Source organism: Saccoglossus kowalevskii, chromosome 1, assembly GCF_978046115.1.
Source record: "Saccoglossus kowalevskii chromosome 1, keSacKowa6.1, whole genome shotgun sequence".
Classification (NCBI taxonomy): domain Eukaryota; kingdom Metazoa; phylum Hemichordata; class Enteropneusta; family Harrimaniidae; genus Saccoglossus; species Saccoglossus kowalevskii.
The window spans coordinates 18,529,376-18,544,352 of record NC_140641.1 but is presented as its reverse complement, the minus strand read 5'-3'; the positions used below and the strand labels follow the sequence as shown (position 1 = coordinate 18,544,352).

The following is a 14,977-nucleotide window of genomic DNA, read 5'->3' as shown; positions in this document are numbered from 1 at the left end:
AATTAGCTCATCTACCACAAACCACTATATGAATTAGTTCATCTACCTCAAACCACTATATGAATTAGCTCATTTACCTCAAACCACTATATGAATTAGCTCATCTACCACAAACTACTATATGGATTAGCTCATCTACCACAAACCACTACATTTTGTATATGGATTACCTCATTTACCTCAAACCACTATATGAATTAGCTCATCTACCACAAACCACTATATGAATTAGCTCATCTACCACAAACCACTATATGAAATAGCTCATGTACCACAAATCACTATATGAATTAGCTCATCTACCACAAACCACTATATGAATTAGCTCATCTACCACAAACCACTATATGAATTAGCTCATCTACCACAAACCACTATATGAATTAACTCATCTACCACAAACCACTATATGAATTAGCTCATTTACCACAAACCACTATATGAATTAGCTCATCTACCACAAACCACTATATGAATTAGCTCATCTACCACAAACCACTATATGAAATAGCTCATCTACCACAAACCACTATATGAATTAGCTCATCTACCACAAACCACTACATTTTGTATATGGATTACCTCATCTACCTCAAACCACTATATGAATTAGCTCATCTACCACAAACCACTATATGAATTAGCTCATTTACCACAAACCACTATATGAATTAGCTCATCTACCACAAACCACTATATGAATTAGCTCATCTACCACAAACCACTATATGAAATAGCCCATCTACCACAAACCACTATATGAATTAGTTCATCTACCACAAACCACTACATTTTGTATATGGATTACCTCATCTACCTCAAACCACTATATGAATTAGCTCATCTACCTCAAACCACTATATGAATTAGGGCATCTACCACAAACCACTATATGAATTAGCTCATCTACCACAAACCACTACATTTTGTATATGGATTACCTCATCTACCTCAAACCACTATACGAATTAGCTCATCTACCTCAAACCACTATATGAATTAGGGCATCTACCACAAACCACTATATGAATTAGCTCATCTACCACAAACCACTATATGAAATAGCTCATCTACCACAAACCACTATATGAATTAGCTCATCTACCACAAACCACTATATGAAATAGCTCATCTACCTCAAACCACTATATGAATTAGCTCATCTACCACAAACCACTATATGAATTAGCTCATCTACCACAAACCACTATATGAATTAGCTCATTTACCACAAACCACTATATGAATTAGCTCATCTACCACAAACCACTATATGAATTAGCTCATCTACCACAAACCATTATATGAAATAGCTCATCTACCACAAACCACTATATGAATTAGCTCATCTACGACAAACCACTACATTTTGTATATGGATTACCTCATCTACCTCAAACCACTATATGAATTAGCTCATCTACCTCAAACCACTATATGAATTAGGTCATCTACCACAAACCACTATATGAATTAGCTCATCTACCACAAACCACAACATTTTGTATATGGATTACCTCATCTACCTCAAACCACTATATGAATTAGCTCATCTACCACAAACCACTATATGAAATAGCTCATCTACCACAAACCACTATATGAATTAGCTCATCTACCACAAACCACTATATGAATTAGCTCATCTACCACAAACCACTATATGAATTAGCACATCTACCACAAACCACTATATGAATTAGCTCATCTACCACAAACCACTATATGAATTAGCTCATCTACCACAAACCACTATATGAATTAGCTCATCTACCACAAACCACTATATGAAATAGCTCATCTACCACAAACCACTATATAAATTAGCTCATCTACCACAAACCACTACATTTTGTATATGGATTACCTCATCTACCTCAAACCACTATATGAATTAGCTCATCTACCACAAACCACTATATGAATTAGCTCATTTACCACAAACCACTATATGAATTAGCTCATCTACCACAAACCACTATATGAATTAGCTCATCTACCACAAACCACTATATGAAATAGCCCATCTACCACAAACCACTATATGAATTAGTTCATCTACCACAAACCACTACATTTTGTATATGGATTACCTCATCTACCTCAAACCACTATATGAATTAGCTCATCTACCTCAAACCACTATATGAATTAGGGCATTTACCACAAACCACTATATGAATTAGCTCATCTACCACAAACCACTACATTTTGTATATGGATTACCTCATCTACCTCAAACCACTATACGAATTAGCTCATCTACCTCAAACCACTATATGAATTAGGGCATCTACCACAAACCACTATATGAATTAGCTCATCTACCACAAACCACTATATGAAATAGCTCATCTACCACAAACCACTATATGAATTAGCTCATCTACCACAAACCACTATATGAAATAGCTCATCTACCTCAAACCACTATATGAATTAGCTCATCTACCACAAACCACTATATGAATTAGCTCATCTACCACAAACCACTATATGAAATAGCTCATGTACCACAAATCACTATATGAATTAGCTCATCTACCACAAACCACTATATGAATTAGCTCATCGACCACAAACCACTATATGAATTAGCTCATCTACCACAAACCACTATATGAATTAACTCATCTACCACAAACCACTATATGAATTAGCTCATTTACCACAAACCACTATATGAATTAGCTCATCTACCACAAACCACTATATGAATTAGCTCATCTACCACAAACCATTATATGAAATAGCTCATCTACCACAAACCACTATATGAATTAGCTCATCTACCACAAACCACTACATTTTGTATATGGATTACCTCATCTACCTCAAACCACAATATGAATTAGCTCATCTACCTCAAACCACTATATGAATTAGCTCATCTACCTCAAACCACTATAAGAATTAGCTCATCTACCACAAACCACTATAAGAATTAGCTCATCTACCACAAACCACTACATTTTGTATATGGATTACCTCATCTACCTCAAACCACTATATTAGCTCATCTACCACAAACCACTATAAGAATTAGCTCATCTACCACAAACCACTATATGAATTAGCTCATCTACCACAAACCACTATATGAATTAGCTCATCTACCACAAACCACTATATGAATTAGCTCATCTACCACAAACCACTATATGAATTAGCTCATCTACCACAAACCACTATATGAAATAGCTCATCTACCACAAACCACTATATGAATTAGCTCATCTACCACAAACCACTATATGAAATAGCTCATCTACCACAAACCACTATATGAAATAGCTCATCTACCTCAAACCACTATATGAATTAGCTCATCTACCACAAACCACTATATGAATTAGATCATCTAGAACAACCACTATATGAATTAGATCATCTACCACAAACCACTATATGAATTAGCTCATCTACCACAAACCACAATATGAATTAGCTCATCTACCTCAAACCACTATATGAATTAGATCATCTACAACAACCACTATATGAATTAGCTCATCTACCACAAACCACTATATGAATTAGCTCATCTACCACAAACCACAATATGAATTAGCTCATCTACCTCAAACCACTATATGAATTAGCTCATCTACCTCAAACCACTATATGAATTAGCTCATCTACCTCAAACCACTATATGAATTAGCTCATCTACCTCAAACCACTATATGAATTAGCTCATCTACCTCAAACCACTATAAGAATTAGCTCATCTACCACAAACCACTATATGAATTAGCTCATCTACCACAAACCACTATAAGAATTAGCTCATCTACCTCAAACCACTATAAGAATTAGCTCATCTACCACAAACCACTATAAGAATTAGCTCATCTACCACAAACCACTATATGAATTAGCTCATCTACCACAAACCACTATAAGAATTAGCTCATCTACCTCAAACCACTATAAGAATTAGCTCATCTACCTCAAACCACTATAAGAATTAGCTCATCTACCACAAACCACTATATGAATTAGCTCATCTACCACAAAGCACTATATGAATTAGCTCATCTACCTCAAACCACTATATGAATTAGCTCATCTACCTCAAACCACTATATGAATTAGCTCATCTACCACAAACCACTATATGAATTAGCTCATCTACCTCAAACCACTATAAGAATTAGCTCTGCCCCCTCTTATACACACTAGGTTTTTCTTTCTTTTTTTGTTTTTGATATTTATTTTTTAGATTGTATAACAGTTTTAACAAAATAATTCATATGAAGTCAACAAAGTCCAAAAATCAAAAAAAGTTAGTAAATTCGCTATAAGTGAATAAAACTTGTTATTGTCAAGAAAGGTGAAATAATCAGACTAGTCTTTTCACGTATATATTCGTTATTACACAAAATAAGCTATATACATTGCTGTGAACAGTCATCAAGTTAACAAAATATGGCAGTGACTAATATTAAATATCAACATAATGCATACATTGGTGAGTTTGCATTACATTCCACAGCATGAACTCCATGTTATAACATTGATTTACGGGAAAACATTGTGCATAAATTCAACTGAAATTAGGGTTTAATTTTCCCGTTCAAATTGGCATTACTGGCACCTCCGAAAAAAATTGTTCAATTGTTTTTGAACAAAACATTGCCAAAGTTTTTATGAACTTGTAGAGCATTACAGAAAATAAATAACAATATGGGAAGTGCTACTACTGTAACACTTGGTGGCGCTGTAAGGCATTTATTCATTCTTTAAATAAGCCCTGGAAACGGGCCAAATAAGACCAAATTGTGTGGATTTAAGGCCAGTTTTGTAAAAAATTTGGCGCAGGTCTGTGTCGAATGACACCAGTTGAATCTTCACTACAACAAAATGTTCACAATTCCCATCGACTTGTGAAATTCATGAAAATTCGTCTCACACGAAATGAAAGCAGTTTACAGTAACAAATTTCATTCTGATAAATGTTTTGTATATTTTTCATAAATTCAATAAAATAATGAAATGATACTCAGTTTAAACTTGCTCAATCAAAGGAATTTCACTGATATAATTGTTGATGTCAATGAAAAAAATAACAAAATATGATTGGCTGCTGAGTTAGCCAATCAGAAAACAGCTTTCAAAGAAGGGAGCTATGATTGATGAGAGTACACATTTCACTTTTTCCTTTTTTTAGTTGGTGGCTTTGGTGAAAAGAAACTTGCGATATTCTTCATCCCAGACTTGTCCACTTTTTTCAGGGTTTTTTGAGCATTTGTTAACTTTCCAGCAGGCTACAAGAAAACAGAACAAACTCATTGCTTTACATATACAGTGACCTTTTGCTAAGTCGCAGATGTTGAGATCCAAGCAACATTACCGTAAAAGCCCTAATATAAACCGTGGTTTATATTACAATGTATCAATTAAAACAAACAATACACCGTATAATCTTTTGAATAGGCGTCAGGGAAGAGTGAAAGGCCTTAACTTGGTTCTAGAATAGGCACAAGAAAATATTAAAATATTATGCTATAATCAAAGAAAATTGCCATGTTCGCCATTCTTGCTTAGCCAGAACAGTGTGCAAATTTTCGGAGGCTGGTTGAAAGATGATGGTTTTATTTAATGAGGGGAGTTGAAAACATTGCTTTTCAGTGTACTGCGACTCTGTGCGCTGGGAATGTTTGAAATCTGTTCTACCTTCCGGTTTATTGACATCAGGTCACACAATATGCACAAACGTGCAAACACTATCAATTCGGGAAATAGGAATTGCTTTTCTAAATGATGCCTACTATCCCACTGGAGATGATGACATTCTGCTGTCATCAGCTGATATGACTGGCCCCGTTGATATAGGCTAATAAAACACACTTTTACCTTCACAGTGTTAGATTCTGTACTATTGAACTTGGTGTAGTCTTCGTCAGGTTCACAACCATTGGATAACCTTAGTTTCTATGAACACAAGAATAGATTGGTGAATATATATCATTCTTGGAAACTGAAATGTAACGTTTCGATTTATTATTTTCAGAGACACTGGACTAGGAACATAGACAAGCAATCATGAGTGTAATATCTGTTGTGTGTTTAAAATACTCAAAAACTCAAATCCACATAACACCAGCTTCATTCACTGTGTGAGAGAAATCTACATACATACCATACCATACATACCACTGATACATGTATCAGAAACACTACTAGGTAGTGTGGGTTTAGAAATAGACACACAGTTTTGATCAGAGTTGAACAAACTTCACAAGGGCACAAGCAAGCAGTTGTATTGTGCTCATCATTGAACACTTTGTCGTTTGATCCTTAATAATTCAATGGACACACCATATGACATTGAAATGATCATTTTAATGCATTTATTTACCGAGATCTTTACCGAAATAGGCAATAGCTGAATTTTGAAAGGTTCTACCTGCTGCAGTTGATGTTGTGGCTTTAAACCAACCTTTGGTTAACTGGGAATCTCATCTTCAACTTGACTAAAGCTGCTCAGACAAGATGCAGGGTCTGATCTACAATCTGAGATAGCAGCAGGAATGGTGAAAACTTAAACAACTCACCTTAGCAGGAGGTCCCTCAGGGGAGGATTTCTCCACCACTTTCTCTTTAATACTGGCAAATAAATAAATAGTTAATAAAGCCTTGCATGGTAATAGTTCTCAGGTACTGACAACTGGACTTGTTTGTTGTAAACAAATTTTGTTATTTTTCAGATTTTAGATTTCAGAAAATTGATTATTTTACAGAATAAATTGTCTGCATAATTTCTGAAGTCCTGTGCCGAACAAAGTAATGAACGTTAAGGAACATTTGTACTTACTCTAAAAACTGATTGAGTTCTTTACTTAATGATATACTAAGATAATCAGACATCATCCCGTGAGAGAATCGTAGATAGTCATCTAAGGAATGAAAACATGGCATGACACCAAACAAATTATCTACCATCAACACATTCCCTTCATTTCTATAAAAGTGAAGCAAGTGAGATTGTTGTCTTGCTACCTTGATAGAAATGTTAATTAACCATTGCCTCTCGTCATACTATTATCTTTACTACTCCATACAAATGTTAACTAGTCATTAACTCTAGTCACACTATTATTTTAACTACTCCATACAAATGTTAACTAGTCATTACCTCTAGTCATACTATTATCTTTACTACTCCATACCAATGTTAACTAGTAATTACCTTTAGTCATACTATTATCTTTACTACTCCATACCAATGTTAACTCGTCATTAACTCTAGTCACACAATTATCTTTACTACTCCATACAAATGTTAACTATTCATTAAATCTGGTCACACTATTATCTTTACTACTCCATACCAATGTTAACTATTCATTACCTCTAGTCACACTATTATTTTTACTACTCCATACAAATGTTAACTATTCATTAACTCTGGTCACACTATTATCTTACTACTCCATACAAATGTTAACTAATTACCTCTAGTCACACAATTATCTTTACTACTCCATACAAATGTTAACTCGTCATTAACTCTAGGCACACAATTATCTTTACTACTCCATACAAATGTTAACTATTCATTAACTCTGGTCACACTATTATCTTACTACTCCATACAAATGTTAACTAATTACCTCTAGTCACACAATTATCTTTACTACTCCATACAAATGTTAACTCGTCATTAACTCTAGTCACACAATTATCTTTACTACTCCATACCAATGTTAACTATTCATTACCTCTAGTCACACTATTATCTTACTACTCCATACAAATGTTAACTAATTACCTCTAGTCACACAATTATCTTTACTACTCCATACAAATGTTAACTCGTCATTAACTCTAGTCACACAATTATCTTTACTACTCCATACCAATGTTAACTATTCATTACCTCTAGTCACACTATTATCTTTACTACTCCATACAAATGTTAACTCGTCATTAACTCTAGGCACACAATTATCTTTACTACTCCATACCAATGTTAACTATTCATTACCTCTAGTCACACTATTATTTTTACTACTCCATACAAATGTTAACTATTCATTAACTCTGCTCACACTATTATCTTACTACTCCATACAAATGTTAACTAATTACCTCTAGTCACACAATTATCTTTACTACTCCATACAAATGTTAACTCGTCATTAACTCTAGGCACACTATTATCTTACTACTCCATACCAATGTTAACTAGTCATTAACTATAGTCACACAATTATCTTTACTACTTCATACAAAAGTTAACTTGCCATTACCTCTAGTCACACTATTATCTTTACTACTTCAAACAAAAGTTAACTTGCCATTACCTCTAGTCACACTATTATCTTTACTACTCCATACCAATGTTAACTATTCATTACCTCTAGTCACACAATTATCTTTACTACTCCATACCAATGTTAACTAGTCATTAACTCTAGTCACACAATTATCTTTACTACTTCATACAAAAGTTAACTTGCCATTACCTCTAGTCACACTATTATCTTTACTACTTCATACAAATGTTAACTCGTCATTAACTCTAGGCACACTATTATCTTACTACTCCATACCAATGTTAACTAGTCATTAACTCTAGTCACACAATTATCTTTACTACTTCATACAAAAGTTAACTTGCCATTACCTCTAGTCACACTATTATCTTTACTACTCCATACCAATGTTAACTATTCATTAACTCTAGTCACACAATTATCTTTACTACTTCATACAAATGTTAACTATTCATTACCTCTAGTCACACAATTATCTTTACTACTCCATACCAATGTTAACTAATCTTTACCTCTAGTAACACTATTATCCTTACTACTTCATACCAATGTTAACTAATCTTTACCTCTAGTAACACTATTATCCTTACTACTTCGTACCAATGTTAACTAATCTTTACCTCTAGTAACACTATTATCCTTACTACTTCGTACCAATGTTAACTAATCTTTACCTCTAGTAACACTATTATCTTTACTACTCCATACAAATATTAACTAATCTTTACCTCTAGTAACACTATTATCTTTACTACCTCGTACCAATGTTAACTAATCTTTACCTCTAGTAACACTATTATCCTTACTACTTCATACCAATGTTAACTAATCTTTACCTCTAGTAACACTATTATCCTTACTACTTCATACCAATGTTAACTAATCTTTACCTCTAGTAACACTATTATCCTTACTACTTCATACCAATGTTAACTAATCATTACCTCTAGTAACACTATTATCTTTACTACCTCGTACCAATGTTAACTAATCTTTACCTCTAGTAACACTATTATCCTTACTACTTCATACCAATGTTAACTAATCTTTACCTCTAGTAACACTATTATCCTTACTACTTCATACCAATGTTAACTAATCTTTACCTCTAGTAACACTATTATCTTTACAACTCCATACAAATGTTAACTAATCATTACCTCTAGTCACACTATTATCTTTACTACTCCATACAAATGTTAACTAATCATTACCTCTAGTAACACTATTATATTTACTACTCCATACAAATATTAACTAATCTTTACCTCTAGTAACACTATTATATTTACTACTCCATACAAATGTTAACTATTCATTACCTCTAGTAACACTATTATCTTTACTACTCCATACCAATGTTAACTAATCATTACCTCTAGTCACACTATTATATTTACTACTCCATACAAATGTTAACTAATCATTACCTCTAGTAACACTATTATCCTTACTACTTCGTACAAATGTCTCTGCTTTCACACCCACTGCATGGATACTGTGCTTCTCCAGGCAGTCTGCTAGTCTCTCAGTTTTCAGTTTTAACCATTCCATCAGCTTATCTTTGTTCAATCTGTAGGCTTTGAAGTCTTCATTCCCTGTTAATAAAGTATCAATCAAAACCAACAAATATGAGAAATATTCCAAAAAATCTGGACAATTTAAACAACAGACACAATTTATTGATACATAATTGTGAAATGTACCTTGAAACTCATAAACTTATTATGCATATAAGTAAAGTAGTTAATTAATTTTGATAAAGATTTGAGCAAAAAAAACTAAATAGATCTGCAGAGAGACATATACACACACACACACACTGTATTTGTTATTAGAAATTCATTGTAGATGATGAGAGTGCATGTAATAATAAAGCAACATTTGGAAGGATGTTTATTTTAATAAGTAATTGACTCAGTTCTTCTACCTTTGCTATCAGTGATATGACACAAGTCTGAAATACCACTACAGCTGAGTAATTTGATGCATTGTGGGTAATCTTCATCTGTAACAATCTGATCCAATGTCATAAACATACTACTCTGAAATCAATAAATGTTATATATTTTTGTTATCAATACAAATTCAAATTCCAATTGAATAGATTTTTTTTAATTTTTATTCTGAAATTGTCATTATTAAATTCATGATTATTCATGAAAACTGAATTTTTCTTTCATTGTTTCTAAATTTGGACAAAACAAGGCTGTAAAGCATGCATTCTCAACTGATGCACATACTGAAATATACATATTTGATAGAGGGCAATAATGAATATTTAGAACTGTAGGCATTAATCAGCGATTCAGCCAATGACGGAAAGAGAAATCTGGGTCAAGGGAAGCCCCATGACCTCATAGATTTTCTTCCAGGTAAGGTAACATGTGACAAAGGTCAAGAGGTCAGCGCCATCTTGCCTTATATTCACTCCCCTGTTTTCTTCGTATACGAGGACTAAAGCCAATCGCTGTAGAAAATGGGGGGTTGGGGGGTGGAAGGACCTGGAGTCTATAGTGGGTATGAACTAGGTGAATAGGTGGGTTAAAAACCTTCTGCCTAAATTCGGTACGTTCAATTACCCACCATTGACTCTGGTCAGTCAAAATGACTATTTTAAACTGTCAGTCAGTCAGATGCCGAGGGGTGGTGTGTTTCCAAGCAAAACAGAAAATAAAGGAGTACTCGAAATAAGTAACTAGCATTCCAAAAAGAAGAGGCAAAAACAGTTCTGCATGAGAGCATAGGCTGAAAGCGAGACCTGGAAATGTCCAAGGAGTACTGACGGGAGAAACTTCTCCGCACAAATATGTAGCCAAGACTGCTCCATCGCCTATACGCAGGGATGCCTGTGGTCATCCAGGATGGGTCAACAAACCAAGTCTAACCCGCTACGGCGGGACCCACCCTAAAAAGAACTTCCTCAATGGATTACGTGTCTTATAAGTAATAATTGATAAAGACGTTTTGCGTTCTCCAGAAGCTGCCATAAGTATGTGTTCAAGGGCGGCACCTGACGCAAGAGCTGATGAGTTAGCGATCGCACGGACCTCATGCGCTCGTACTTGGTGTCTCTGTAGATCACGTGCTGAGGACGCCAATAGGTCATAAATTTCAAACACTGTCGAAGTGATCCACCTAGAAATGGGGAGTCGGGGAAGCCAGTCTGCCTGCTTACCATGGCCATAACACATGCATAACATGTGCTTGCTGCCCTGCTTCAAATTCCTAGTATGTCTCTCATAGCAACTCAAAGCTCGAACCGGGCATAAAAGCAACTCCTCCTAATCCTCCGGGCCAACAATATTGGCCAAACGGGGGATGATGATCGGCTGTGGATCATGCCCTAGGATTTTGTTCTTGGCGAGAAAACTGATTCATGTCTTTAGCACAGCTTGATTTTCCATAAAGGCAACACAACCGTCCGAGAAGGACAGGGCCCTTAGCTCAGAACAAGCCAACCAGAACGTAATGAATTTTGCTATAATATCAATACTCACCTTATCAGCTTTAACGATGTACGGTAGCAATAAAAACAGTGGATCAATAGCAGTAGACATGAACATACTTCCATCTATGATAAAACAATTATCTTATGAAACGCTTGACACATTAAATAAGGATTCACATTCTAACATATTAGTCAGCAGATTTAGGTTACAAATCTGCAAAATAACATTCAAATTTGCATATTAAATCATATTCACTCAGTATTTAGAATAAATGCATGGTTTTAAATTAAATTAACTTGACAAGTTCATGTTTCGGTACACTATAATCTATTTACACTTGTATAACGGCTTTCCTCAATGAAGTAATACTAATGTATGACATAACACTCATGTAAATACTGGCAGTACCAGTTACTGTAAAATACTTATTTTGGCTTGGAATTAATTTTCGCTATTTTCGCTGAAAGAATGATTCAGTGAAAACAAAATCCAGCAAATATACTTTTTTCTCTATATTTTACATTCAACTTGTCAAAAATCAGTGAAAATAAATTCCATACAAAACACCCAAAAGGTCTTTTCAGCAAAAATTGATTCCAGCTAAAATAAAGTATTTTACAGTAGATTATGTCATCATAGCACAACCTCAAAAATTCAGGACCAATTTAACATGAAGGGATTGCTGGGTCTCACCTTGCTGAACTGTTTCTCCTATAAACCATGATCTGTACTGATCATCAAATCGCAAAACCTCAAGGATTTCTGTGTTGTTGTTTGTCAACATAAACATTGCACCTTGTTCTGTAAATAGCAAATGGTGATACGTTATTAGATGTTACATTTCATAAACCCGCAGGGTTGTTACAGAAGGCACATATTTCACTCCTTATGTTACAGGCAGCATACAGCTCTACAATACAGTTGTTTTTTTTTTTGCCAGTGTAGCCTACGCAGGTGTGAATATGTTACACCGGTGGTGGAGTTTAAATGCCATGAAAAGGGATATCAGCAAGCTTAAACGCCATCACTCTTTGACCATTTGCAATGGGTTTGTAAGTGAATTAGGATTCTATACTGCATTTGAGTTCCATGGTCAACAGTACGCATGTATTTGTCAATAACAACATTTGTTTGTGAAATCAACAAGTTTACATAAGGTCTTCATACAGAAATGAAATATAAACAAACCTGTTTTGGGATGACGTAATTTTACAAAACATGGTTCTTCATCATTTGGTTTGACTTCACTGACACTGGATTCTTGAAAAGAAAAGCGTGATTCAAGTTCAATTCCAACATGATTCCTACTAGTGAAAACACTCACTCACTCTGACCATAAACTGTTTATAACATCATATAATTTGTGCTGCAGTATTAGAGTTCTATTTGGCCTGGATGAACCGCACAATGGTCACTCAACTGCAGATATACTTTTAGTAAACGAATCCAACGAGTCTTGGAGACTTACTTTCAATAGATCGCTAAGTATTAGCTAAGCCTAAAGTAAAATTAACAGGGGCACTTCTGCTATATTTAGTGCCATAACAACATTTTTATGACAAATCACACTAAAAAGTTCCTAACAAGATAAATTATTAAATAGAATGATTTGAAGTCATATGCATTGTCTCTTTAAGCTGAGATGTGGTCAATCAGAGAGAAAATCAATTAAATAAAATTGGTTTCAATCCCCCCCCCCAATTGTTAGAATAGCAGTCCGGTAGTATACTACAAAAAAATAAGAAAACAATTTTTTTTTATGATACTGTGGAATACTTTATTTTAGCTGGAATTAATTTTCACTGAAAAGGCTTTTTGGGCGTTTTGTGTGGAATTTATTTTCACTGATTTTTGAGGAGTTTAATGTGAAGTATAGGAAAAAAAGTATATTCGCTGGATTTTATTTTCACGGAAACATCCCTTCAGCGCAAATAGCGAAAATAAATTCCAAGCGAAAATAAAGTATTCTACAGTATTGCATCACATGTGAATCATTAAAAAGGTAATACTGCTCAAATTCCGGAATATCTTCTGTCGTTATTTGTGTTATTGCAAGTAAACTGGTATATCCAGAACTTCGCAGAGCAGCAACATACTTCACTAGCTCGTGGTCAATATTTTCTAGCCACCATTGAAGTTGATTTTTTCTAGAGACGTTCAGAACGAATAACCTCCAGCAGTTTTCTTTTTGTTTGACTTCTTGTCAGTGGGCGTAGTTTAGAGAAAATACGGTTGGTGGGTTAACTTTTATTTTTTTCGTGCGTCAACCTTTTCACTTTAGCGCATTGATGTTTTGAATTGACAAGTTGTTTGACAGCTAGCAAAAAAGATTGTGCGACGCGCACCATCGGTGGCATTTTGAAAATTTTTATGACGTTTTGAACACTTAGTCCATTTGAGCAGTATTAAAGTTAAACATGACCATTAGAAACTATCGTGGTGGTGGTGGAGGGGGGGGGGGGGGTAGAGTTGTGAATAAATTATTTGTACAAGACAAAAACCCTGGAAAAAATTCTGCAGGGATCAATAACAGATATTAAAAATCTAAATCTAGAGAAAAAATATTCCATACACTGAAAAAAAAAATTACAGCAATTTTATCATGGAAACAAAAAAAAGGAAAAGTCATTTTGTACAGTTTTTCTGACCCTCCCCCCTCAGAGTTGCTAATGGTCCACCCCGTATTATAGGTATCCTGATGTAATCATGGAAATTTGTTACTACAAGCTGTAGTAAAACTGAAAAATGTTTTGTAAAATACGAAGAAAATTTATATCACGTACAGTGCTATATTATGAACATTCAACTGTTACATGTATCACTGAAATACACCAGGAACTTTAACTTTAAGATATCTGACTTCTGACCCTCTTTCGACATAAACAGTTGGCTCGTAATTTGTTCATCTAATTTAAGGACAACACGTCTACAGAATTCTCAATAAAATCACACATCGATCATCCATTCCAAGTCCATGATCGAAATTAAAAATGACGATGACATCATAAAATAAAGTTTCAAATTGTAATATACCTGGTGTAATGAGCACCCATTGGCTTTTGTCCTTTTCGACTGGTGGTTTGATTTTTGCCTTCGGTATCTTGGGCATCGTTACATATATTCAATATTTGAAGTGAAGCATCAAAACAAAACAACCAATATTGTTTTCTTCCAGCCGTCGAACCTTGACCCAAAGAAAAATAAAAAGCGCGGCAAGAATTAAAAGCCTGATGGGAAATG

At 34.5% G+C, this 14,977-nt stretch overlaps 1 protein-coding gene across 1 annotated transcript; it reads right to left on the bottom strand.

Annotated features, from left to right (window-relative positions):
* Positions 1-4,354: 4,354 nt before the first annotated feature.
* Positions 4,355-14,971, bottom strand: LOC100373317 (ribonuclease H2 subunit B-like). The gene is made up of 10 exons (XM_002734736.4): positions 14,771-14,971; positions 12,926-12,997; positions 12,431-12,538; positions 11,786-11,859; positions 10,216-10,330; positions 9,716-9,883; positions 6,821-6,902; positions 6,561-6,612; positions 5,860-5,937; positions 4,355-5,270 (listed from the first exon to the last, which is right to left on the bottom strand). The coding sequence occupies exons 1-10, from the start codon at positions 14,844-14,846 to the stop codon at positions 5,154-5,156; spliced, it is 942 nt and encodes a 313-aa protein (XP_002734782.1). The 5' UTR covers positions 14,847-14,971; the 3' UTR covers positions 4,355-5,153.
* Between the last annotated feature and the right edge of the window lie 6 nt (positions 14,972-14,977).